Source organism: Macaca fascicularis, chromosome 1 (assembly GCF_037993035.2).
Source record: "Macaca fascicularis isolate 582-1 chromosome 1, T2T-MFA8v1.1".
Lineage (NCBI taxonomy): Eukaryota > Metazoa > Chordata > Mammalia > Primates > Cercopithecidae > Macaca > Macaca fascicularis.
Genome location: NC_088375.1, coordinates 54,958,886 through 54,983,638, shown reverse-complemented (window position 1 = coordinate 54,983,638; position 24,753 = coordinate 54,958,886). Strand labels below are relative to the sequence as shown.

At 34.6% G+C, this 24,753-nt stretch overlaps 1 protein-coding gene across 10 annotated transcripts in view; it reads right to left on the bottom strand.

Annotated features, from left to right (window-relative positions):
• Positions 1-24,753, bottom strand: part of CRB1 (crumbs cell polarity complex component 1) — a 500,591-nt gene that overhangs the window by 427,482 nt on the left and 48,356 nt on the right. For 8 of the 10 annotated variants that reach the window (XM_045362302.2, XM_065539177.1, XM_045362390.3 and 5 more), the window contains exon 1: positions 14,307-14,530. The exons of the other annotated variants lie outside the window; for them this stretch is intronic. In XM_045362302.2, the coding sequence (XP_045218237.2) occupies positions 14,307-14,376 (70 nt within the window). In that variant the 5' untranslated portion in view covers positions 14,377-14,530. Of the gene's footprint in view, positions 1-14,306; positions 14,531-24,753 lie in introns of those variants that run through there. 10 annotated transcript variants of the gene reach the window in all.

Here is a 24,753-nt window from a genome sequence, read left to right as displayed (position 1 = left end):
ATGCAGAATCAAGACAACTAGAAAGAAATAAACAAAATTTGGGAAACTAGGAGAGGGGACTTATATAAGAAAGAGTAGAGATTTATTTCTGAGAGAAGAAAAGAACCTATGAGAATTTCAAGAGAAAGGTCCAACCTTTTTCAGACATTAGACCTTAGGAAGTAGTGAGAGACATTGAGAACATAACAATGGAGAAATAATATTTTTACAAGATATTGAGAACATAAAATGGAAAAAGAATATTTCTCTGTGCCTTATATTCTGATTGTATATGTGTGTATATGTGTGTCTTTCTTAAGAGACTGTAGGAAGTATTTAAATTGCTTTAATTTACTTTCGATTACTGGATTATATTTATTCCTTTGATCTCAAAGCAACACAATTTATGTTTCAAACATTTTATTAGTATAAACTTGCAAATTTGATTAATAACATTAAGGTTATTTCTAATTTTTCACTATTATATATAACATATGGCTTCCTTTACATGCTATTTTTTGCTCTCATTTTCAACTATTTCTCCTAGAAGAGTTAATGGACCAATGAGTAGGAATACTCATATTTAAGCCTTGAATCCACAGTGTAAAATCATTTTATAGAACTTCTCTCTAGATTTTTTGTGTTCTCTCTTCTTATTCTAATAAGTAGTCCACAGGATGGACTTGATGATAGTTACTGAATTTATAAGTAAGGACCCAACTCTTTATCTTCTAACTGGGTCTCCCCTTTGAACTTTGGAGGGATATATCCAACTACCTGCTGGATATATTCACTTGAATGTACCTCAGATATTTCAAAATAAAGAGATTTAAATTGTAACAATTCATCCTACATTTTCTGTGCATTACTATTTTAGATAATGCCACACTGTTAAGATACATAAACTAGGGGCCTGGAAGTCATCCTTCACTATCCTCCCTTTTGCTGTCACTCATTTCTCATTAAACAATAAGTTAATGTTCCCCTGAAGTATCTAAGCCCACTCTGCTTCGCCATTACCAGAAACACACTGTTTGAGGTCTCCATCATTTCATGCTAGGTCTCTCTAACTACAGCCTTGCTTACCCTTCTTTATTCCCTTCTCATTCTGGCCAAGTCTGAGCACACCAGGGTTCCTATTTAAAATCCTTCAGTGGCTTTCAAACCCGCTTCATGGCACTTCCCAACATGTGAAGAGTAGGCTAAAGGGTGCCAGAGCTGCAAAAGCCACCAAGTGATCACCTCTGGTTGTCAACAGTCTTGACTACATGAGCAAGTATGGTGCACAGACATTATCCTCTCTCTACAGGCCACAATGTGAAAACATTTGGGAACCTCTGACTACAAGAAAACTCTAGTATAAGATAATTAATTATAGCATTTAAAGCCTTTAATTATGTGGACACTGCCAATACGCCCTCATCTCACGTCACTTTCCCTGTTTCATTTTTCTATTAAGTCCCAAATGTACTGTGCCCTTGATTGTTTCTTGCCTTTTTCCCTCTTCTGCTCTTTCCACTTTTTCCCTCACACCAGTCTTTGCCACACTTTAAGAATCAATCATCTACCAACTTTCATTTTGTTAACTTATGGATTAGTGTCTCTTAAAACCTAGTCTGTAAATGACATGCATCACAATTACATAAGACTTATTTTTGAATTGATATTTTGGTACAACGCAGGAACAATGAAATCATAGCATCAGGAGTTGGAGCACAGAAACCTATCACTTAAATGACTGCCCCCCCCGATGTGTTTATTTTACACATTAAATTTTTTAATCCAATGTCATATATATAATCTCACTGACCAATGTACTTTACAAAATATGATTATATATGTCAGGAAACAACAAAAGCATAGTGAATTAAATAAATGTTTGAGTCTTCATAAATATTAGTTTACCAGCCATGAACAATTAACAGTGAAATATCCACTAGGAAAAGGACATAATAAAAATTATCCTTCTTTAAAAAAATAGTTATATTGATGGCAAGGACTACAACTGACCCTAAGAACTAATAAAATATATTTTTGTGACAATCTATCATCTAAGCAATTCCAGTATGAATTACTACCTTTTAGAGTTTTTAAAAAAATGCCTTAAAGAAATGTACTTGATAGAATACATGTTTGGTATGATATCTGGATTTTTTAAAGCCAGTTTATTCCCAAAGCTCATGGCTCTCTGAAATTCTATCATCTGTCACACAATAAATTCCCTTTGAGGGTATATAGTATGTTGATATTTGAAATTATACCTGCAGCACATGTAGCTGGTGATGAATACATGCTAAATTATCTTTAAAACCTGTATTTCTTATTGTTTGAGAAATAGATTATTATTCACAGATGGAACCTACTTACAACCTTGATTGACGATCTTTTCACTGCATCTCTCTCCCTTATGTTTTTCTGATTTACGATTAACAATTATATTTACATTAATGCTTCTCTTCATAAAGCCAAAAGTCTGGATGCAGAGTTTCCATGCTGTATCTATAAAAGGCTATTTAATTCAGAAGGACCAAAAGTTTTAAATTGTCCATGGTCTTATGAATAATGACATTGGTTTTTCCAAATTCTGACCTTGTGATATGGTTCTGTGAAAACTACTCACATTAAAAAATAATTTAAGCATCTAAATCAACAATTCAGTGGCTTTACTTGTGCACTCCAAGCCTTAGATATCTCTGCAAAATAGAAATAATAAAATTTTCATCACAAGGTTTGAATTAAATGAGATAAACTTGTAAAAACATTCAGCCTAATGTCTGACATAGAGAAACTGGGTAACAGAGATTAGTTGTATCTGGTAGGCAAGGAAAGCATGAATCATAGACTACTCTAATTAAAAAAAAAACTTTTAGAGATGTATTATCTCCAAAAACAAAGAATATGAGAATAAAAGGGTAGGGAGCAGTGGGCTGCTTTCACTATTGACATTGAGTCCCTCTATATAGACACAATTGCATATTTCCCCGCCTACAGAAAAAACTACGTTTATGCAAACTTTGCCTTAGTTCTAGAGCTATTCTGAACTTCAAGCAGTTCATATAGCTAGCCTGCTAGCTGAAGCAGCTGAGCAGAAAGAATTAAACAGCACATATATTTCCTGATTTCAGTTGCTCCACAGAGGGGTTGTTAAAAAAAAAAAAAGCCAGAAAACAAAGAAAGTTTTGATATAATGAGGTTAGTGAAGAGAACGCAATTTATATTTACATCTATAATTGAGTTTATAATTACAGAAAGTAATGCTTTAATTATTTTATGATTACTTTAGGATAAATTGTAGAAATACAGTTGATACTATAATGGGTAGGCTGTGAAGGCTTCTTTTAAGGATCCTAGTCTGTGAAAGTATTAAGTAGCTCCTTGCAATACTGTGTTTGATGTAATTTTCAGGCACTGATACATAAAATGTAAAGCTTTACATTTCATTTTTCCTCTCTTTCCTTACCCAACCTCTGGTATAGGTGCTAACGATAAGTGAAATGAGGTTAGAGAGAAATAGGAATTCCTAATCTACAAACTATGTATGCTGTTTGCCGAATCTAAGTTGACCTTAACCTCAAAATATAACTACTTTCATTAGGGCTAATAATTTCGAAGCAAGCTTGATTATATTTTCTTCCGGAAAACATTTCTTCATAGATAAGACTAGTTTTATTTTTCAGAATAAAATTTCTACCTCTATCTACATGTGAAAATAGTAGCCAGATCCATGCACAGACTTCTGACATCATTTTAAAAAGTAAGATGATTTTCTTAGGCAAAAATGTCTGTACAGCCTTTTCACACATGCCCACCCCACTAGAGTGTACATGCCTGGAGAACAGTGGACCTTGCTCATTTTAACTGCTTAATATATAGTTGCTGAAATAATATTTTTGTCAAGTCTTTTAAATTTCTAATATTTATTTTAATGGTTATTTAAAGAAATTTGTTATAAATTGATCCCTGGAAGCTGGAAAGAAGAAAAAAGATGGAGTAGAAAACATTATTTGTTCCAAATATTTTACGCCTGAATATGGACTTTAGTCCATTGATGTCAGGCTTAGCCACATGAGCTGCTTTTGTTAATGAAAGGTGAGCCAAACTGAGGTATGTCAAAGCGAAGCTGAAGCTTTTAAGAGCTATTATATACTTCCTCCATTACCCTTTTCCCTCTGCCATTAAAACAGCATTCTCTAAAGGGGATTGCCCCTTCAGATTGTGTCCTAAAATGAATGTCTTAATCTATTTAGGCTGCCAAAACAAACTATCATAGACTAAGTGGCTTTATAAACAAGAAAATTTTTGTTGTCGTTCTTGTTTTGGAGGCTGGGAAGTCCTAGGTCAAAGCACCAGCAGATATGGGGTCTGTCCAGGGCCAACTTTCTGGTTCATAGGTAGAGGGCCATCTTCTCCATGTGTCCGCACATGGTGGAAGGAGTAAGGAATGTCTCTTTTACAAGGGCACTAATTCCATGTGTGAGGCCTCCACCCTTGTGACCTAATCCCCTACCAAAGGCCCCACCCACTAATACCACCGCTTTGGAGATTAGGGCTTCAATATATATATTCATTTGAGGAGAGGGAACAAACATTCACTATAGCAATGAACCATACAAATGAGGCAGAGCTGCAGCCAACTTGCACGCAATATGTGGTGGGAACAAGATATGCACCTTGTTGTTTTAACACTAAGACTCTGGGTTTGTTTTTTGTTGCAATATAACCTAGTGGAAGCTGGATCATGTAGAGTGAGGTCACTAAAAACACTCTGCTCATCAATGTCTACTATTCAATTAGAATAATCATGAAATCATAAAATGTAGGTCTTGAAAAAATGTGGTAATTAGATAATATAACCCCCTCACTTTACAAGTGAGAAATTAGAGACCTAGAAAGTTTAAATGATGCATTTATAGATACATAACTAATTGTGGGCCAGAGCCAGAATCTGGATTCACTGACACTACTCATTTAAAAATTAATGCTGAATATAAATATTTATTCTTCAGCTATATTAAAAGAATAATGGATAAGGAAAATTAAAGACAGAAACACAATAATAAGAATGCATCACCTGTGTGAAAAAGTTATTGCGGCAAACCAACAACTGATTATTTCAATGGTGTTGCTTAATTTGTTGAGGTAATTTCATTTTCTCTCCTTGTATTCAAAACTACAAATTTGAGACCATCTGACCAGACATAATTACTTGTTGTACAGAGCTGGTCTCTGTGCAAAGCAAACTGAATTGTGTTGAGATTGAACCATAAACTCAGCCTCATTAGCACTCTGCTCTCACTAATTTGCCTAAAGTAAAATAAGTATTTAAAGGTTCCAAGAATTCAGAATGTAGAGAAAAGAGTCATCCATCTGGGAATTATCAGGACAATTACGTGGAGAACCAAAAGGACTACACAATGAGGTTAATCTAGGTTACATATCAGTCATTCCTGCCTTGGCAGATTTAGTCACAAGAGTGGGATAGTGGTTGAAATTATAAACATTTTACTTTGAAAAAATTTTAAAGGTAGAATGAAAACTTTTATTATTTAGGACTAACTGTTTTTTTGGAAAAAAAAAAAAAAAAAGCAAAAAAAACCTCCCAAACCCTGATTTATAGTGTTTGCCAAATTCCGTGATGAAATTACTTCCAGTGTGGCTGATTTTAAGCCACCAACGCTTTAATAACTGGCCTCTTAAATTCCTCAGTGTTTATCTTTTGGAATAAATAAGCTGATGTGAGCTTGTGGGAGGTTTAGAATCTGACAAACTTGGTTTAAATCTTAGTTGTATTCCCTTGTAGCTGTGTTTTTAGTACGTACCCTAGGCTGTCATTTGCTTAAGGTGTCCTAATGGGCTTAATAGCTACTATGTAGTATTGTAAGAATGAGAAATATGTATTGATTGTAAGAATAAGAGATACTTATAGTAAAACTCCTGACACCTTTCCTAATTTGCCCTGTTTTACCCAATCCACTTCAGTTATGTTGGACAGTTTACAGTATCTCAAACACTATAGGCACACTCCTGTTTCAGGGTCTTTGCACTTGCTATTTTCTTTGTCAAAATATTATTCACTGTGATATCCTCACGGTCTAGCTGCTCTCTGCTACTCTTATTTTGCTTTCTTCTATAGCACTTTTTTTCAGCTCACAATTACATGATTTACTTATTTATTTGGTTTTGTCTGTCTTACGCCACTGAAGTACAAATTTCACAGTATCAAGGATTGTGGTCTCTTCTGTTCACTACTGCACCCTTGGAGCCTAGAACATTGTCAGATATATAGACTTACGGCCCTCAATAAATATGTATTGGATAAATCAGTAAATGAAAAAACTACGGAAAAAAAAGTAAATTTTAATATTTGTTAATTGTCCTATCTTAAGGCTAGGGACAACTAACTTTACCTTGGTTACCTCTAAAATCAGTAAAATTTATGTTCCAGCCAAACCATTCAACTCCAAATAGTCATGCTAATGGGATACAGCATGACTGTATCTCATACTGCTGTATTCCATACTATTATTATTAAAAGTACACTGCCTTGGATTTTGCTTTTAATAGAACTCTTCTGAAGACAAAAACCAGGAAATATAGGACAATCTACTTAACATGTTGCATCGAAACTTTGAAGGAATCACTACTTTTCATTAAACTAGGAAGACACTAGATGACAGATAAAGAGTGCTAACCATAGCAACCAATGTGATCTAATACTAGATGACTGAGTACCTTCTTCCTTTCAGAAATTTTACTGTTTATTGTTAAGGCAAAAATATGTAAATAAAATAAAAGATGATATTTTATTAATAAACACAACAAATAACACATGCAGAGTAAAATAACTTGCAATCACTTTTTGAATCAATAATAAAGGAAAGTAATCTTTTGGTGCCCTAAGTAAGAGTGCAGTTTGTGAAAAAAAGTAGGTTAAAGAATTGAACATTCAAATATGGAAGACAGCTAAACTGTTTGTCATGAGGAAATATGAAAGCATGTTTACACCTAAATCTAGTGCTATTTTACATATTGATCAGACTCTAAGTTAATTTCATAGGGCAAATTTACATAGGAGGAAATTTCTGAACACTTAATTCAAAGTGAAAGGCTGAATATGTAAAAGGTAGGGACAGTGTAAAGAAGGGGAAAAAGAAGAGAACAATGTGGGCACATTGTTTAGCATAATCTTTCTTCTACCACATGTTAATACAAGGATATCTATATCATGTTTCTTGAAACATAACAACTATTTACTCCACAAATATTTATTGAGCACTTAAACTATGTTAAAAAAATCCATTGTAAACCAATTTTACCCAATAAAAGTGGTATTAACCAAGTATTTTTTTAAATCACATATCGGAGTTTTATTCATAGTAGATGTTTTAGGTTGAATTGTGTCCCCAAGTTATGTCAGAGTCCTAACCCTCAGTACCTGTGAATGTGCCCTTATTTGCAAATAGGGTTTTTGCAGATGAAATCAAGTTAAGATGGGATCATTAGGGTAAATGTGCTCCAACATGACTGATATCCTTAGAAGAAGACTAGAAGAGAGGTAGACAGATAAAGTGAGAACATCATGTGATGATAGTGGCAAGACTAGAGTGATGCAGCTGCAAGCTAAGAAACACCCAGGACTGAATGACACCACTGGAAGCCAGGAAAAGGCAGGTAAGGATTCCAAGTGGAGTCTCAGAGGGAGCAAGGTGCTTCTAACCTTTGATTTCAGACTTTAGCCTCCAGAGCTATGAGAGAATAAATTTATGTTGCTTTAAGCTACCCAGTTTGTAGTACTGTTACAGTAGCCCTAGGAAACTAATACAATAGCCCCAAAGTGAAAGCAACAAAGGTGTCCTTCAGTAGGTGAATGTTTAGGCAAACTGTGGTACATCTATATAATGGAATATTATTCAGTAATAAAAAGAACTATCAAGTCACAAAAGCACATGGAGGAAACTTAAATAAATAAATTTGGATATGTGAAAGAAACTCATCCAAAAAGGCTACATATTATATGATTCCAAGTTTATAACATCCTATAAAAGACAAAATTATAGAGACATAGAATTATCAGTGTCTGCCAGAGGATCAAGGGTGCAGAGAAGCAGCATAGGAGAGTTTTAGAATAGTAATTATTCTGCATAATACTTTAATGGTGCATTTGCCAAAATGTACAGAATTTTACAGTACAATGAGTCAATCCAATTGCATGCAAATTTAGAAAATCATTTAGGAAATCAAAGAAATCCCAAGAAGTAATTCAGACTTTGACACAACAATCTAACTGCATTACAAATGTATGAAATAATCTCACAGAAGGGGTTGGGGAAAAACTGTTCACCTAAATAGTTTTGGAAACAAGACTCTGAAAAACTAAAAACAAAAGGAAATAGGTGTAAGTACTGTACTTAAACAGATAAAGTTGTTTCCCATAGGAGTATGGGTTAACAGTCTAATACTGCTATATATGTATACTGAATTTAAACAAGTGAATAAATGGCAGATAGTGGAAATCAGGTTTCTTACTGTTGGAACTGGAATTTATACACAAGCAAGGGGAGACAGCTAGAATGATCCATGTGAAAATGGAGTTAGAGGCATCAATATGAACTCATATTTGGCTTAATACAGACAAGCACAGATTTACATGTAGAGATATTTATAGAAACATGTATATACATAGACTAGTACACAGACATATTTCTGTGCTCTTTCAGCTGAGATTGCCTAAAAGACCTGACACCCCAGCAGCAACAAGCACACCTGACATCCAGATCTTGGTTTGGGTTACCATTCTCTAATAAAAGGAAACAGGGCTCCTTGGAGAAATGGTGGTTTATGGTAGGATTGGGTCAGGAAATACACAAGATCAGTCTGAAACAGACTGTAGCACCAGAAAGGAAGAAAATCCTTTTTAAAAAAGCACCCCACATTGATGGGGAGTATGTCAAAAGAAAATAGGAGTCAACTGAAAAGAACTCCCACAGGCCAAAGCTGGAACAATTTGAGTAACAAAATAAAGTAGTATTGAATTATAACCCAGAGTATAAAATAAATGTCAATAAATTCATACTGATACAAATAAACCATTGAATAAATAAATAAATGAAAGAGAAGAGCCAGATCTCCTATGCAGAAGAATTTCAAATAATTTATGTAAATTTTTCCCTCCAGGAGAGTGATCATAACTCCAAACTTCTTAAGTGTGGGCTAATATAGTGACTTCCTTTTTTAAGAGTACAGTATGGAGAAGAATAAAAGATAACTTTACAGTTATCAGAGAAACCTGATAACATCACCTCCCAGGTGATTAAGGTCAATATCAGCAGTCACATATCATGTTGAGTGTATAAATCATTGATAATATTATTGATATGATGTTATGAGGATAACCCTTTGCCTTTGTGGTCTTCATTCTAATAGCCTATAACTCCAGTTTCACCATGAGGAAAACGTAAAACTAACCTCAATATTGGGAGAATCTGTAAAATACCTGGCCAGAACTCAAAACCTTCAAGGTCACCAAAAACAAGGAAGGCCTGAGGAACTGTCACAGCCAAGAGGAACCTCAAAATACAAGACAGCAAAATGTACTGTGATATCTTGGATGGGATACTAGAACAGTGAAAGCACGTCAGGTAATATCTAAGGAAATTTACATAAACTACTTAGGTGAACAGTTTTTTTTCACAACCCCTCTGTGAGATTATTTCATACATTTATAATGCAGTTAGATTGTTGTGTCAAAGTCTGAATTACTTCTTGGGATTTCCTTGATTTCCTAAATGATTTTCTAAATTTGCATGCAACTGGGTAGACTCTTTGTACTGTAAAATTCTGTACATTTTGACAAATGTACCATTAAAGTATTATGCAGAATAATTACTATTCTAAAAGTCCCCTGTGCTTCTTCTCTGCAGTCTTGATTCTCTGGCAGCCACTGATAATTCTTCTATAGTTTTCTCTTTTAGAGGATGTTATAAAATTGGAATCATACAATATGTAGCCTTTTTGGACGAGCTTCTTTCACATAGCAATATTTATTTAAGGTTCCTCCATGTGCTTTTGTGACTTGATGGTTCATTTCTTTTTATAACTGAATAATATTCCACTATATAGATGTACCACAATTTGCTTAAACACTCACTCTAACTTTTTTTGTCCATTTGAATTTCAGTATTTGATATTGTGAGACCACGAATTATAATTTTTGAAAATCATCAATGATGAAAAAGAAAGCATACAATTCTCTAGAAAATCTCATTTGCCTAAGAGAAGTATCTAACAAAAGAAGCCAGAGTTAATTCTGCTGTGTGATGTAGGAAACCCTGGGTAACCTTCACGGAGTAGTGACGATTTTATTGTAAACTGATGAGATTATTTCACTTATGAAGAAGCAAAAGGATACCTTTTTCTCACACTAATAATTAGGTAGGCACTTTACAAAATGCTGCTGCAAGGATATTAACTTACACAGTGAAGATCAAAGTTTTCAATGTTTCTACACACGTAGAATTTTAAGAGTATGTGATTACTTCCTAATGATTAACATCAACCTTCTCTGACCTATTAAGCAAATTCAGTTAGTTCTTATTTAATCTCTATTTGTTCTTCATTCTTTTAGGTATATTAGAAAGTACTTTTTAAAATAACTCCATTCAAATCAATTACTTAACAATTGTTAATGGTGTTTAGAAGACTGGATGCTACCCTAAATTCTTTAACATTGTTCTAGTAACTCTAAAGTAGTTTTGTCCAACCACATTTTATTTACATGTTGTGATCATACTTTAAATGTAGATAAAAACAGTTACTTTCAAATTAATCCAGATGTGGCATTTACATTGAAAATATTCAGTTTTCCCCCAAATATAAAGGACTAGAGACATAGACATTACTTTTCTAATTCATGGCATGGTTGTTTCTTTAAAACTCTTCAGGACAGATTCATACATTGAGGTCCCAAAAAGAGTTTATTATAAAGTACTCTCATTATTTAAGACAGTCTCCGAATAATGGATCACAGGAGAGTCTCCCTCTAATAAGTTTCTCTTTTAATACATCAGAAGCAAAAAATAATAGCTCTTCTTGAATTATTAAAATTTAGTTGGTCCCACACATTAGAACCAGTTTTGCAAAATCATGGAACAGGTATGAAAACAATCAGGACACATTCATTGCCACTCCAAGTTAGGAGAATGTCTACCTGCTCAGGAACAGAAAGTGAATGTCACTTCCTGCACTCTGCTCTAATATTCCTCATGTCACATGTCCTCAACTGGAAGGACATAAAGGTTGATGAAAACAAAAACAGCATTCCCCTGGTAGCTAAGCAAGGCAGAACTTTAGATACAAAATACAGTATGGAACTGGAGGTGATTATTGTCTCTTAAATTTAAGGGAACATATTTCAAAGTTCAAAGGAAGAATCATTGATTCCTTCAACTAATATGATATTAATAACTGAAATTTATTTATCCCTTTCTTTTTATTTCTTGAGACAGGATGTAGCCCTTTTGCCAGGCTGGAGTGCAGTGGCAGGATCACGCTCACAGTAGCCTCGACCTCCCTGTCTCAAGCGATCCTCCCGACTCAGCCTCCTGAGTAGCCGTGACTACAGGCACATATCACAATGCCCCGTTAATTTTTTTATATTTTTTTTGTAGAAATGAGGTCTTGTTATGTTGCCTAGGCTGGTCTTGAACTAAGCTTAAGTGATCTCGTTTCAGCCTCTCAAAGTGCTGGAATTACAGGCTTGAGCCACCGTACCTGGATAATGGACATTTCTTTGTTTGCTATTATGTTCCAAGCAGTGTCTTAAACCCCTTATGCATTATCACTTCATGGGAGTAACTACATGTAAGTTACTCCAGAGCCAGATCTCCAGGTTCACATTCCAGATCCACCATTCACTAGCAGTATGGCCTTGGACAAATTAATAAACCTCTATGTGCCTCAGTTTTTTCAGCTGCAAAATGGAATTAATAATAAATTCTACTTGACAGGGTTATTATGTGTGTAAGAGTGAACAACAGTTATAAAGCTCATATTGTTTCTCTTTTCTCCTAAATAATCTCGTTGAAGAGAAAGATTTTATATTTAACTATAGTTTATATTTAACTATAGTTATTTTTAATATAGTTTATATTTAAATATAGTTTATATTTAAATTTAAAGTTTAAATATAAATTTTATATTATAAATATAAAGTTTATATTATATTTAAATATAGTTTATATTTAACTATTCTGATGATTCCTAGCATCATTATGTAGTAGGTTCCTAATAAAGATTTATTGTGTAGGTCAGAACTTCTGGTCACCTGTATTTGAAATGAAGAGCTAATTAAATTATAGGTTCCCAGGATCTACTATAAAGACACTAAGTACCTGGGGCTAGACTTGAGAGGCTACACATTTTAACCAGGCATTCCAGCTGTCTGAGTTGCCTCAAAGTTTGAGATACACTGGTATAGTGACTTGAATCTTTGTTTCATCTTCTATAAAATGTGAATTACTATAATAGTATCTATCTTATAGGGTTGTTACAAGAAGTAAATTACATATAGGAGATAGAAAATGCTTAACACAATGTCAGCAATTTTTACTACTATATATTATGTTATTCACTTGTCTGGAACACAGAATTTATGTCAAGAATACTAGGTGATAAGAGTAGAAAGGAAGGCTGATGCTAGATAGCTGAATGTTTTAAAGTCAGGTAGGAAAGAAAAACTCAACTAACAAGGTCTAAATTACATGTTTTGATTGGGAAGGCAATATGATTATATCTTGCCAACAAATATATTAACACAGACAAAAGTCTACCTACTTAAAAGCTGAAGAAAATGAGACTTCAAATTTACTTTTTTAAATGAGTAACAATACTGTGCTGGAGAACAAATCAAATAATTACAAAGTATTTAGAATCTATCAAAATTACCTACTCAAAGAGAGCAAAAACAAATGATGTATATGTAAGTATCAATTCATAGTCATTATCTTTTTAATTAAAGATATCACATATTCATTTCCTTTAAAACAAACTGCAGCAAACTGTAGGAATTTTCATATATATTGCATTGAATGACAAAGCTCTTTGCCATAAAACACACCATAAAGTCACTTCACATTCATCTTATGTCTTATTTTTCTCCCTTTTTCTTCCTACCTGCACAACTAAACACAGCACTTCTCTTCCTCATTCCTCATTACCTGGGGCTCACATTAAGTTTCAAGGAGGGTAGATAACTATTTAAATAACAACTCCTCAACAAATATATCTCTGAAAAAATTCCTTTGTGCCTGTGTGTTGCAGTCACGTATCTTACTGATCATTTGTTTAAAGTTTGAGTTGGTTTTTCTGTACCTGCCATCAGCTACCTACCCATAGCATTTACTTATTTCTTCACTCAGTCTCTAATATATGTTCAACTGTAAACCGTACAAGTAACAATCTCACTGGTGCAGCCACAGAAGGTGACCCAGATTACACAACACTGTGTGCTAATGCCAAGTTGTCTTGTTCAACGGCAGCTGCTCTATGCTTTGCCTTATTGATATTCAGATTCAACAGACACAAATCACATGGCCCCTTTGACAAGCACACACTCTCCCTGTCTTCGTTTTAAACGTGTTCAATAGCTACTGTCCTTCATAAACACACTGCTGGGGCCATTTGGTCTCCTCTGATTTTCTATCCTGCCATAGAACTGACAAGATTATCTCAGAAACATTGCTCTTGTTTCTATTTGGGGAAGTTTGTGGAAAATAATATCTTCATTTATAAAACAGAAACACATAACAGTAAAAGCCCATTTCTCTGGTGAAAGAAACACTTTGAACCATTACTCTCTGGGAAACATTGAGACTATCTCCTTGATTATGAGAGCAAATGTTGCAATACAGAGTTATTTAAAAGTGAAGATAAATATATAGTACATGGGAATAAAATGAAATATAGCTTATGAATAACTTCCTTTTAAAGGATATCAATCAGTAAGGGCTAAATCTATTTTGTAAAAGTGTAAACACAACAAAATATCTTCTCGTCTATGTGACCATTTCATTCTCCAGCTCACTACTACAAAGGTTACAAACAAAATTTCTGTACCTGAATACCTACTGGAAATCATAGAATCTTAAAATTGACTGTTCACATTAACTGGTATCACTGATTTCTTTAACACATGACACTTAAAAAAACAAATAAAAACTTCCTTTTTAGCATTGTATTTTATAGAACATGTAACATTATCCATTGTTTGTAAGAAATACAATAAGCCAGAAATAAACCAGGAAAAAATGCCCAAAGTGGGAAATGCTTACTTTTTATGTAGATGAGCAGTGAAAAACTGAGGTAGAAGATGAGAAGGTAGTTAATATTCTTAAGTGCCATGGTCTTATTTACAGAACATCCTCTGGTGTGTTGCTGGTGGTCTGGTCCCAATCCGGCTCCTGATCCCTGTCTGTCTCAGAGAGGAGCGGGTGCCTCAGAATCCCCAGGTGCCATCTCTGTCCCACCCCACTTACAGCTCCTTCACAGAAAACACAGGGACTTAGATTCAAAAAGCAGTTTGTGCTTCTTAGCATCACTTACACCAGAGGATGGGGTGATTTTTCAAACCTGGTGCAGATTTTTTCAGGCTGGATTGGATTCATTTCCCCCCTCAAGCCTTTGCTATGAGTTTTTTTCTGTTAATGCTGTCTCCTCAAAAGGGCCTACATTGGGATAGTGTCTTCAATCGATCTCAATAGATGGATTAATTTCTGATAACTGTCTTGCCACATAATTATGATCTGGCAACTTTTAACGGAATACCGTATGTTCTTGTATATTTACTTTCATCTTCAGAACACAATTCACAGACAAGTAATCTTTTCTGTTCATAAATTATATTCCCACAACTCAGATTTCTGTTGTTTATAAGTTGGGCCAAGACAGAATAAAACTTAAACTATTGCATAAAATGAACAGAGTTCTGGAGATTATTCAGGGCTAGATCTTGTCCATAAGCCCAGAGCTCATTTTATTCTTGGTTCATGAAATTATATGCTCTGGGATTTCTTGAGCTTTTGTTTTACTATAATTGATGAATGTAAACATGTTTGCTTATTTAAAAAATACACTTGTTTTAAATACAACGATATTTTCTCAGATTAAATTGTTGAAGTCCTTAAAATTATATTTTTATTAGACACCATGAAAACATCCATTAATTAAAATCAGAATGCTTTATTTTCTAATTGATGTTAGTGCTAGTACAGAGCCTTTTCCCATTGTTAAAACTATTCACTTTTACTCTTTAAAATGCAATTTCTATGGCTGATTTTTACAAAGCTTTATAAATCTGCCAGATGTTTAACTATATAACATATATTTTGAAGTCTTTATGTTTTCTGCCCATGTCTCTAATATCTTGATAGTCAGCTTAATGGTTTTTATTAACATTATTCTCTCACATACTCACAGATTTACTTGCTAAAATAGGGTTTATCCTTTTAAAATTATTTAATTTTTATAGAATTCATGACAATTATTATTTTTAAAGATTTTTTCCTCCTCTCATGCAAATAATTTAACTTGGGCAATTTAACAATAAGAGCAAAAGAATTTCAGGTTACAGAAGCATTATTAACTCCCTACTCTAATCCCTGTGTTTTGTCAACTGGAGAATTGAGAAGCAGAGCAATTATTCTGTGTGCTCAGAGTCTGGTGGGTCACTATCAACATTAGGACCAGAGTCTTCCCATGATTTCTAGAACATTAGTTCTTCAATAAATCTTGTGAAGTCTCTTTTCATCTTTATTCCTATGTGTTCTTTCATGCCTTTTGCAACAATACCATTCTGGGACATCTACACACTGAACCAACTTGATCTCCATTCGTCCTAAAGAGGCCTCCACAATGAACCCCAAGACTAAGGAATTTATAACATGTAAGGCCAATTGATAGACTGGAAAAAAAAGTGAATAGACTCAGGTAAAAAATCTGATGGTATTAGAAAGCCTTCTGTTAGGGTGTGTTTATGAGTGTCACAATCAAAGAAACAAAGAAAATTAGTTTTTCAAAAGACAAAAGTGTCAATGAAAATAAGTAGTTGAGAGAATATGTTATACAAAGAATGGTTATAGGAATTATATACATGGAGTTTGAATATAAAAAATTAAGTGGATATAGCCATTATAAAAATGAGTCAATGGGTACCATGTGTCAGATTTGGGCTAGTCAGGAATTCCTTTAGAAAAAAGAAGTAGTATTTACGTTGATTTTCAAGCATAAGTATGGGTATGCTGTAGTCTAAGGTTTCCCCGCTTCCCAAATTCACATGTTGAAACCTAATCCCCAATGTGATAGTATCAAGAGGTGGGGAGTTTTGAAAGGTGATTAGGCCTAACCTTCATGAATGGGATTACTGCCCTTATAAAAGAAGCCTGAGGGAGTTTATTTGCCCCGGCACCACATGAGGACACACAGAAGGAACCTTCTAAGAGGAACAGGCCTTTGGCAGCTACCAAATTTGCTGGTACCTTGATGTTGCTCTTCTCAGTCTCCAAAATTATAAGAAATCAATTTCTGTTATTAAAAATTACCCAGTCTAAATTTTGTTATAGCAGCATGAAGAAACTAGGGGTATAAGAAATAAATAGGGCAAGACTGAAGTGTAAGAGTTTTACAGGAAAAGGATATTATATAGGAATAGAGGCCTAAAGCAGTTGGGCAAATCAAGAAACTAGAAATATTCTGATATTGCAGAAACGTAGGTGTGAAGAGATGTCAGGAAATAAGACTCAGCAAATCCACAAAATCAAGCAAGTTTAATTTTCAATATGAGGAAAGCACACCATTAATAGGTTTTAAGTAGTGAATTCACATACTCAGAGTTGTGTTTAGAAAGACAAATCTAGCAGCAATGTAGCAATGGTTGGAAAAGGGCAGATGGAAAGCACAGAAACCAGTGAGAAAAGGATATTGCTGTTGTCCACAAGAGAGATGATAAGTGACTGAACTAAAGCAGAGACAGTGGGGATGATAAAACAAAACAAAACAGCAATAAACTAGATATATCTAAAGACATATAGAGAATAAGGCAACATGAAAACTAATTTTATCAGGTATTGAGTTTTGGCATTTGGGATATTATTAATGTCATTCATAAAAATGAAGAATATAGATAAGGGCACCTATACAAGGAACAGCAAAAACAATCCTTCCCAAGTAAGAAATATGTAAGTGAGCTCAACAGCAATAAAGTAAAATAACCAATTGAGATAGACAATTCTTGACTTTTGGAACGGAGAGAGAGAAAGAGAGAGAGAGAAGGGAGGGAGGGAAGGAACAAAGGAAAGAAAAGGAAGGAAAGAGGGAGGAAGGAAGGAAGGAAGGAAGGAAGGAAGGAAGGAAGGAAGGAAGGAAGGACAAAAGGAAAGAAAAAAGCAGGAGAGAGGGAGGAAGGGAAGAAAGAAGGAAATAAAGAAAAGAGCAGGCCGGGCGCGGTGGCTCAAGCCTGTAATCCCAGCACTTTGGGAGGGCGAGGCGGGCGGATCACAAGGTCAGGAGATCGAGACCACAGTGAAACCCCGTCTCTACTAAAAATACAAAAAATTAGCCGGGCGCGGTGGCGGGCGCCTGTAGTCCCAGCTACTCGGGAGGCTGAGGCAGGAGAATGGCGGGAACCCGGGAGGCGGAGCTTGCAGTGAGCCGAGATCGCGCCACTGCACTCTAGCCTGGGCAACAGCGTGAGACTCCGTCTCAAAAAAAAAAAAAAAAAAAAAAAAAAAAAAAAAAAGAAAAGAGCAGTTCAGAAATAAGAAATCAATGAGAACTGAGATGAAACTAAACTCTCATGTGGAAATGCTACAATTCACAGTTCACAAATGGTTCCCATGGAAGCCAACCTCTACCAAAGATGAGCTCACACAGCTTAAAACTATGAATCAAACTAGAAACCCACTGCCATGGCAGACATTGGACACAATGAATGGGAACATTCACACTCAAAAGATTCATGATAATGGAGCTAACTTAAGGGATTATAAAATAACACTTTGTTAAGATACAGAAAAAAAGTATCACAGAAAATAAGTGGTTGAGAAAATATGTTATACAAAGAATGCACTGTTCTGGCCGGGCATGGTGGCTCACACCTGTAATCCCAGCACTTTGGGAGGCCGAGGCGGGTGGATCACCTGAGGTCAGGAGATTGAGACCATCCTGGTCAACATGGTGAAACTCTGTCTCTACTAAAAAAATACAAAAGTTAGCTAGGCGTGGTAGCAGCCACCGTAATCCTAGCTACTCAGGAGGCTGAGACATGAGAATCCTTTGAACCTGGGAGGTGGAGATTGCAGTGAGCCAAGATCATGCCACTGCACTCCAGTCTGGCTGGCAGAGTGAGACTTTGTCTCAAAAAAAAAAAAAAAAAAAAAAGAAAGAAAGAAAGAAAAAGAAAAAAAAAAGAATGCACTGTTCTTATGTACTGTTCATGGGTAAATTAGTACAACCTTTATGGAAAACAATAAGGAAATTACTCAAATGACTTAAAATAGAACTATCATTTGATCCAGTAATCCCATTACTGTGTAACTACCCAAAAGAAAAGGAATCATTACATGAAAAAGATACCTGTACTTGTATGTTTAATGCAGTACTATTCACAACAGCAAAGAAATGTCCATCAGTGGATGATTGGATAAAGAAAATATGGTCTACATATATAACACAATGGAACACAATTCAGCCATAAAAAATGAAATCATGTATTTTACAGCAACATGGATGGAACTGGAACCCATTATCTGAAGGAAAACAACTTAGACACAGAAACACAAATAATGCATGTTCTCACTTATAAATGGGAGCTAAATAATGTGTACACATAGATGCAGAGTGTGAAATGATAGACGATGGAGACTTGGAAGGTTGAGGGGGTTGGAGGAGGGACAGATGATGACAAGTTACTTAATGGGTGTAAAGTACATTGGTGATGGATACACTAAAAGCCTAAACTTCACTGCTCTGCAATATGTCCATGTGACAAATTGTGCCTTTTAAATATATGCAAATAAAAATTTTCAAGGGATGAAAGAATGCATTTATTTTATAAAACAAGAACAAGACATGATAAAAATGGGCCTATTTGAAAATAAACTGAAGATAAATTCTAAAAATAAAAAAGTCATTAAAACTTTTTGAAAAATTTAACTAGTAACTTAAATAGTAGATGACACTACAATAAACTAAACAGAAGATCTGAAGTTTTTTTTAGAATAGATCAATGTGAGATAAGGAATTGGTGAAAAAGAATGAACAGTAAAGAGACATAGAAAATAGAACAGAAAGTTGTATCTCAGAAGCGAGGAAAAAATTGGGAGAAGGTAAGTACCAAGAACTAATGGACTAGAGTTTTCAGATATGAAAAAATATGACTTCTCCAATTTAGAAAAGCTCACTGAATCCCTAGCAAATATTACATTTAAATTGCAACAAAATAATTACCACAAAAGCAAAAATTGACAATTGGGACCTAATTAAACCAAAGAGCTCTGCAAAGCAAAAGAAACTATCATCAGAGTGAACAATCTACAGAATGGGAGAAAATTTTTGCAAACTATGCATCCAGCAAAGGTCCTGTAATTCTCCAGAATCTGTAAGGAACTTAATCAGTTCAATAAGCAAAAAATAACCCATTAAAAAGTGGGCAAAAGACATGAACAGACACTTCTCAAAAGAAGACATATAAGAAGCCAATAAACATGTAACAAAATGCTCAACATCACTGATCATCAGAGAAATGCAAATCAAAACTACAATGAGATGCCATCTCACACCAGTTCGAAAGAATATTTTTTTTTTTAAGTCAAAAAACAACAGATGCTGGTGAGGCTGTAGATAAAGGGAACACTTACACACTGTTGATGGGAATGTAAATTAGTTCAGCCACTGTGAAAAGCTGTTTGAAGATTTCTCAAAGAACTTAAAACAGAAATACCATTTGATCTAGCAATACCATTTCTGGGTATATACCCGAAGGAAAATAAATCATTCTACAAAAAATACACATGCAACCATGTGTTCATTACAGCACTATTCACAATAGCAAAGACATGGAATCAACCTAGGGTCCCATCAACGGTGGATTGGATAAAGTAAATGTGATACACAAACAAGACGGAATACTTTGTAGCCATAAAAAAACAAAATCGCGTCCTTTGCAAGAACATGGATGCAGCTGCAGGCCATTATCCTAAGCAAAATGATGCAGGAAGAGAAAAATCAAATGCCGCATGTTCTCACTTATAAGTGGGAGCTAAATATTGGGTACACATAGACATAAAGATGGGAACAATACACACTGAGGACTACTGCTGAGAAGAAGTGGGTGAAGGGCTGAAAACTATCTATTGGGTGCTATGCTCACTACCTGGGCAACAGGATCATTCATACCTCAAACCTCAGTGTCACACAATATACCCATGTAACATATCTGTACATGTACCTCCAGTATCTAAAAGTTAAATTTTTTAAAAAAGAAAAATAAAAACATACAGTGCAGTAAAATAAGCAAAATAAAATCTTAAAAGTCAGCATTTGTCGTTAAAGTCTAAAATGTTTACGGTAGAGCAATAATCAAAATGATGAAAGACTTTTCATGAATAAATTAGGTGCCATAAAACAAAGAAAGTAGGAGAAGAGGAAGATTTATAGATAAAAATAGAAGGTACAGTTTTAAAATATATTCAATTTGAGCTGTCTATTCAAAACCAACTGGAGATCCAGAACGCAGTAGGTTCTGGAGATACAATTTCAGAATGTAGGACAGCTGTTCTTATTGGTGGAAATTCTTGATGCCATATTAATGTACAAGCATTTGTTTGTTTTACACATACTATACAAAAGGTATATTATATATACACCTGCTATATATCAGACACTAGAGTCATCATCAGTAATTTGCATGTTTAAGACAGGGTCATCACCCTTGTTGAATTAAACTCTGGTGAGCAGATGCAGTCTTCTGAGGAGAAAAGTACTTTATCTCCCAGTTCCTTGATATTCAAAATTGATCTAATAAGGGTACAAAGATTTATCTTCAGTTCAGTTCTGTGTATTACAGATTCTTTTACACACATCATCTCACTTAATACAGCATCTCCACAAAGTAGATTAAGTTAACCCTAATTGACAATGGTAAAGAAGAGATTGAGAGACCCAAGTTACCTGTATAATAAGTGCTGCAGTTCAGATTCACACCCAACTTGCTTATTCCAATGTTCTTAATTATTGTTATAATGGTATTTATTGTTAATTACATAATTATAAACGTATTCTTGTGAAAAACCCCAAATATTAGGATAAAGGATCTTTGATAAACAACAATCCCACACTCTTCTCCAGAAGTAATCATTGTTATTTGTTAATGAATATCATTTTATACCACTCTCTGCTACAGTTTGATAAATACATAGATGATGGATAGATGATGTATAGATGAATAGAGACATAAATATTATTTTGCTTCTTTTCTTAAATAATGGTATGATACTCTATGTATTATTCTGCAACTTGCTTTTCTCATTAAACAGTGTGTCTTGAAGATTTCGGCATTTAACTCACATACTTTTTAATGCCACATGGCATTTCATAGTATACATGTGCTATAGTTTAATGATTTCATTTTTCTGGGCATCAATGTTTCAAATTTACTTTACGTAAACAATGATTAATAAAAATCATTTTCACACCTGTTTGTTTAAATGCATAAGAGTTTCTCTAGGGTAAACGCTAAAATTTACCTTAGGCAAATACAGAAATTTTGAGGATAAATTTTGAAGCTGGCTATTGGGTATGTAAAGGTATATCATATTATTTATTCTATGTTTGTATAGATTTTTTTAAATTAATTACAACAAACTTGAAATTTTAAATTTGCATATTTTTCTTATTTAGAAAAATTGAGCATCTTTTAGCATTTGTATTTACTCCTCAATGATTTGCCAACTCATATCATATTCACGTTTCTATCAACTCTTTAAGAATTTTTATTTAGTTAGTTGTAGCATTTATTTATAAAGGTTTGATCTTAATTCTTAGTCTGCTATAAATGTTGAAAATGTTTCTTCTCAGTAGTTTCATTTTCTCTTAAAGTTTATAGTTTTTCTTTATACTATTTGATTTTGAAAATTTTTTATGACTTTTATTTTTGTGTTATTAAAGAAGGCTTTTTTTCTCATCAGGCTTACTAACACAGGGATTCCCATTGAGTTTTATTCCAAATTTTATTTTAAAAATTTAAAATACATGTATTAAAATTTCTTAAAATTTTATGACTTTAACCCACATGGAATAAATTTTTATGAATGATCTAACTTACATATTTAATTTTATTTCTAAATTATAGACTTAACTTTATTCCCAGATGGATAGCCAATGTCCAAACTACAAAATCATGTATAAAACCGGTGTATATAAAAATTTTTTGTTTAATTAAACTTTTGTGATTCCTCTGCCAGTAAATTTAAACTTAGTTGTTTCTTTTTCTCCTTCTCTTCCTCCTCCTCCTCCTCCTCCTCTTCCTCCTCCTCCTCCTCCTTCTTCTCTCTCTCTCTCTCTCTCTTTCTTTCTTTCTTTCTTTTTTTAGGGTCTCTGTCACCCATCCTGGAGTGCAGGCAATAGCGCGATGTCAGCTTGCTGCCTCAGCAGCACGGGCTCAAGGGATCTTCCCAACCTCAGCTTCCGGAGTACCTGGAATTACAGCCAGGCTCCAATGTGCCTTCTTCATTTTTTTTTTTTTTTTTTTTTTTTTAAAGATGTGGAGTCTCACTGTGTTCCTCAGGGGCTGGTCTTTAACTTCTGAGCTCAGGCAGTCCACCCACTTTGGCCTCCCAAAGTGCTGGGATTACAGGCCTGAGCCACCACGCCCGGCCTGAAACTTTCTTTTACAAGTTTGCCTTCCCTTGTACAGTTTATCTTCCAGATTAGTTTTCTAAGCAGTTGCTCTATCTCCTTTCAACAACAACTATTCCAAGTATAATGGGGATTTCGTTTATTGTATAAGTTAATGAGGGGATAATTGATATTTTTTCAATATTGCATTTTTCTTCTTTCTTTTTTTTTACTTTAAGTTCAGGGATACGAGTGCAGAATGTGCAGGTTTGTTACATAGGTATACATATGCCATGGTGGTTTGCTGCACCAATCAACCCATTACCTAGGTTTTAAGCCCCACATGCATTAGCTATTTGTCCTGATGTTCTCCCTCCCCTCACCCCTGACCCCACTGACAGGCCTGGTGTGTGTTTTTCCCCTCCCTGTGTCCATGTGTTCTCATTGTTCAACTCCCACTTGTGAGTGACAACATGCAGTCTTTGGTTTTCTGTTCCTGTGTTAGTTTGCTGAAGATGATTGCTTAAAGCTTCATCCGTGTCCCTGCAAAGGACATGATCTCATTCCTTTTCACGCCTGCATAGTATCCCATGGTGTATAGGTGCCACATTTTATTTATCCAGTCTATCATTGATGGTCATTTGGGTTGATTCCATGTCTTTGCTATAGTGAATAGCACTGCAATGAACATATGTATGCATGTATCTTTAAAACAGAATGATTTATATTCCTTTGGGTATATACCCAGTAATGGGATTGCTGGGTCAAATGGTATTTCTGCTTCTAGATCTTTGAGGAATCACCACACTGTCTTTCACAATGGTTGAACTAACTTACATTCCCACCAACAGTGTAAAAGCATTCCTATTTCTCCAAACCTCATCAGCATCTGTTGTTTCTTGAAAAACTACTCTTCAAAGTATAATGGGGATTGCCTTTATTGCAAAAGCTAATGAGGGGATAATTGATACCTTTTCAATATTGCAATTTTCAGTATCTGAATAATCTTACAATATTTAACACATATTGAGTCATTCTTATAAGCCAGACACTTTCTAAAACCTTTCTATGCATTCTTTATTTAATATCTATCATAACACTATGAAGCAGGTTCTATTTTTTCCATTTTATAGATGATAAAAATACAAAGATCCAGTGATTTATCTCAGTTATCACAGCCAATAGGTCACTCTAGAAGAGAAGACAATGTAGAGTAAGAAAAGGAGAGGGTCAGCAGCCACACTAATACTTAATAATTGGAGGATAAGAACCCAGAGATTTAAGAGAAATAACCAGGATATTGTGGTGTCATGGAAGAGAGGAAAGAGGGTCAGAAAAGAGAGTGACGAACAGTGGTAATGCTGCAGGAAAGTGAAGTCTGATAAGGACCAATTCGATTTGGCAGGAAGGGGATTTTTAGTGACCTTGGTGACAGGAATATCAATGGAGCATTGGGACAAAATCCAAATATCAGTTATTTTTATGAGTGAATTCAACATTAGCAAGTAGAGACAGTAAGTGCAAAGTACACGTTCCAAAAGATGGGTGTGCAGAAAACATGGGACGGGGAGGCAAAGTTTAAAAGGGATTTATGGCCAAATACTTTTTTTTAACATGAAATACATGCCAAAAGAGAAAAAAAAAAAAAAAAAGGAACCAGAAAAACTGAAGGTATGAAACAGATAAGGATATTTGATGGAGCAAGCTTCCTGAGGAGGTGAGCAAAACGGGATCCATTTGGGTTACAAACAATCCAATTATACAATTTTAGTTATTTTTAAATGTACAATTAAATTGTTAGCAACTATAGTCACCCTATTGTGTTATCAAATACTAGTTCTTATTTATTCTTTCTAACTATTTAGAAGAAAAGATAATATCAAGTACTTA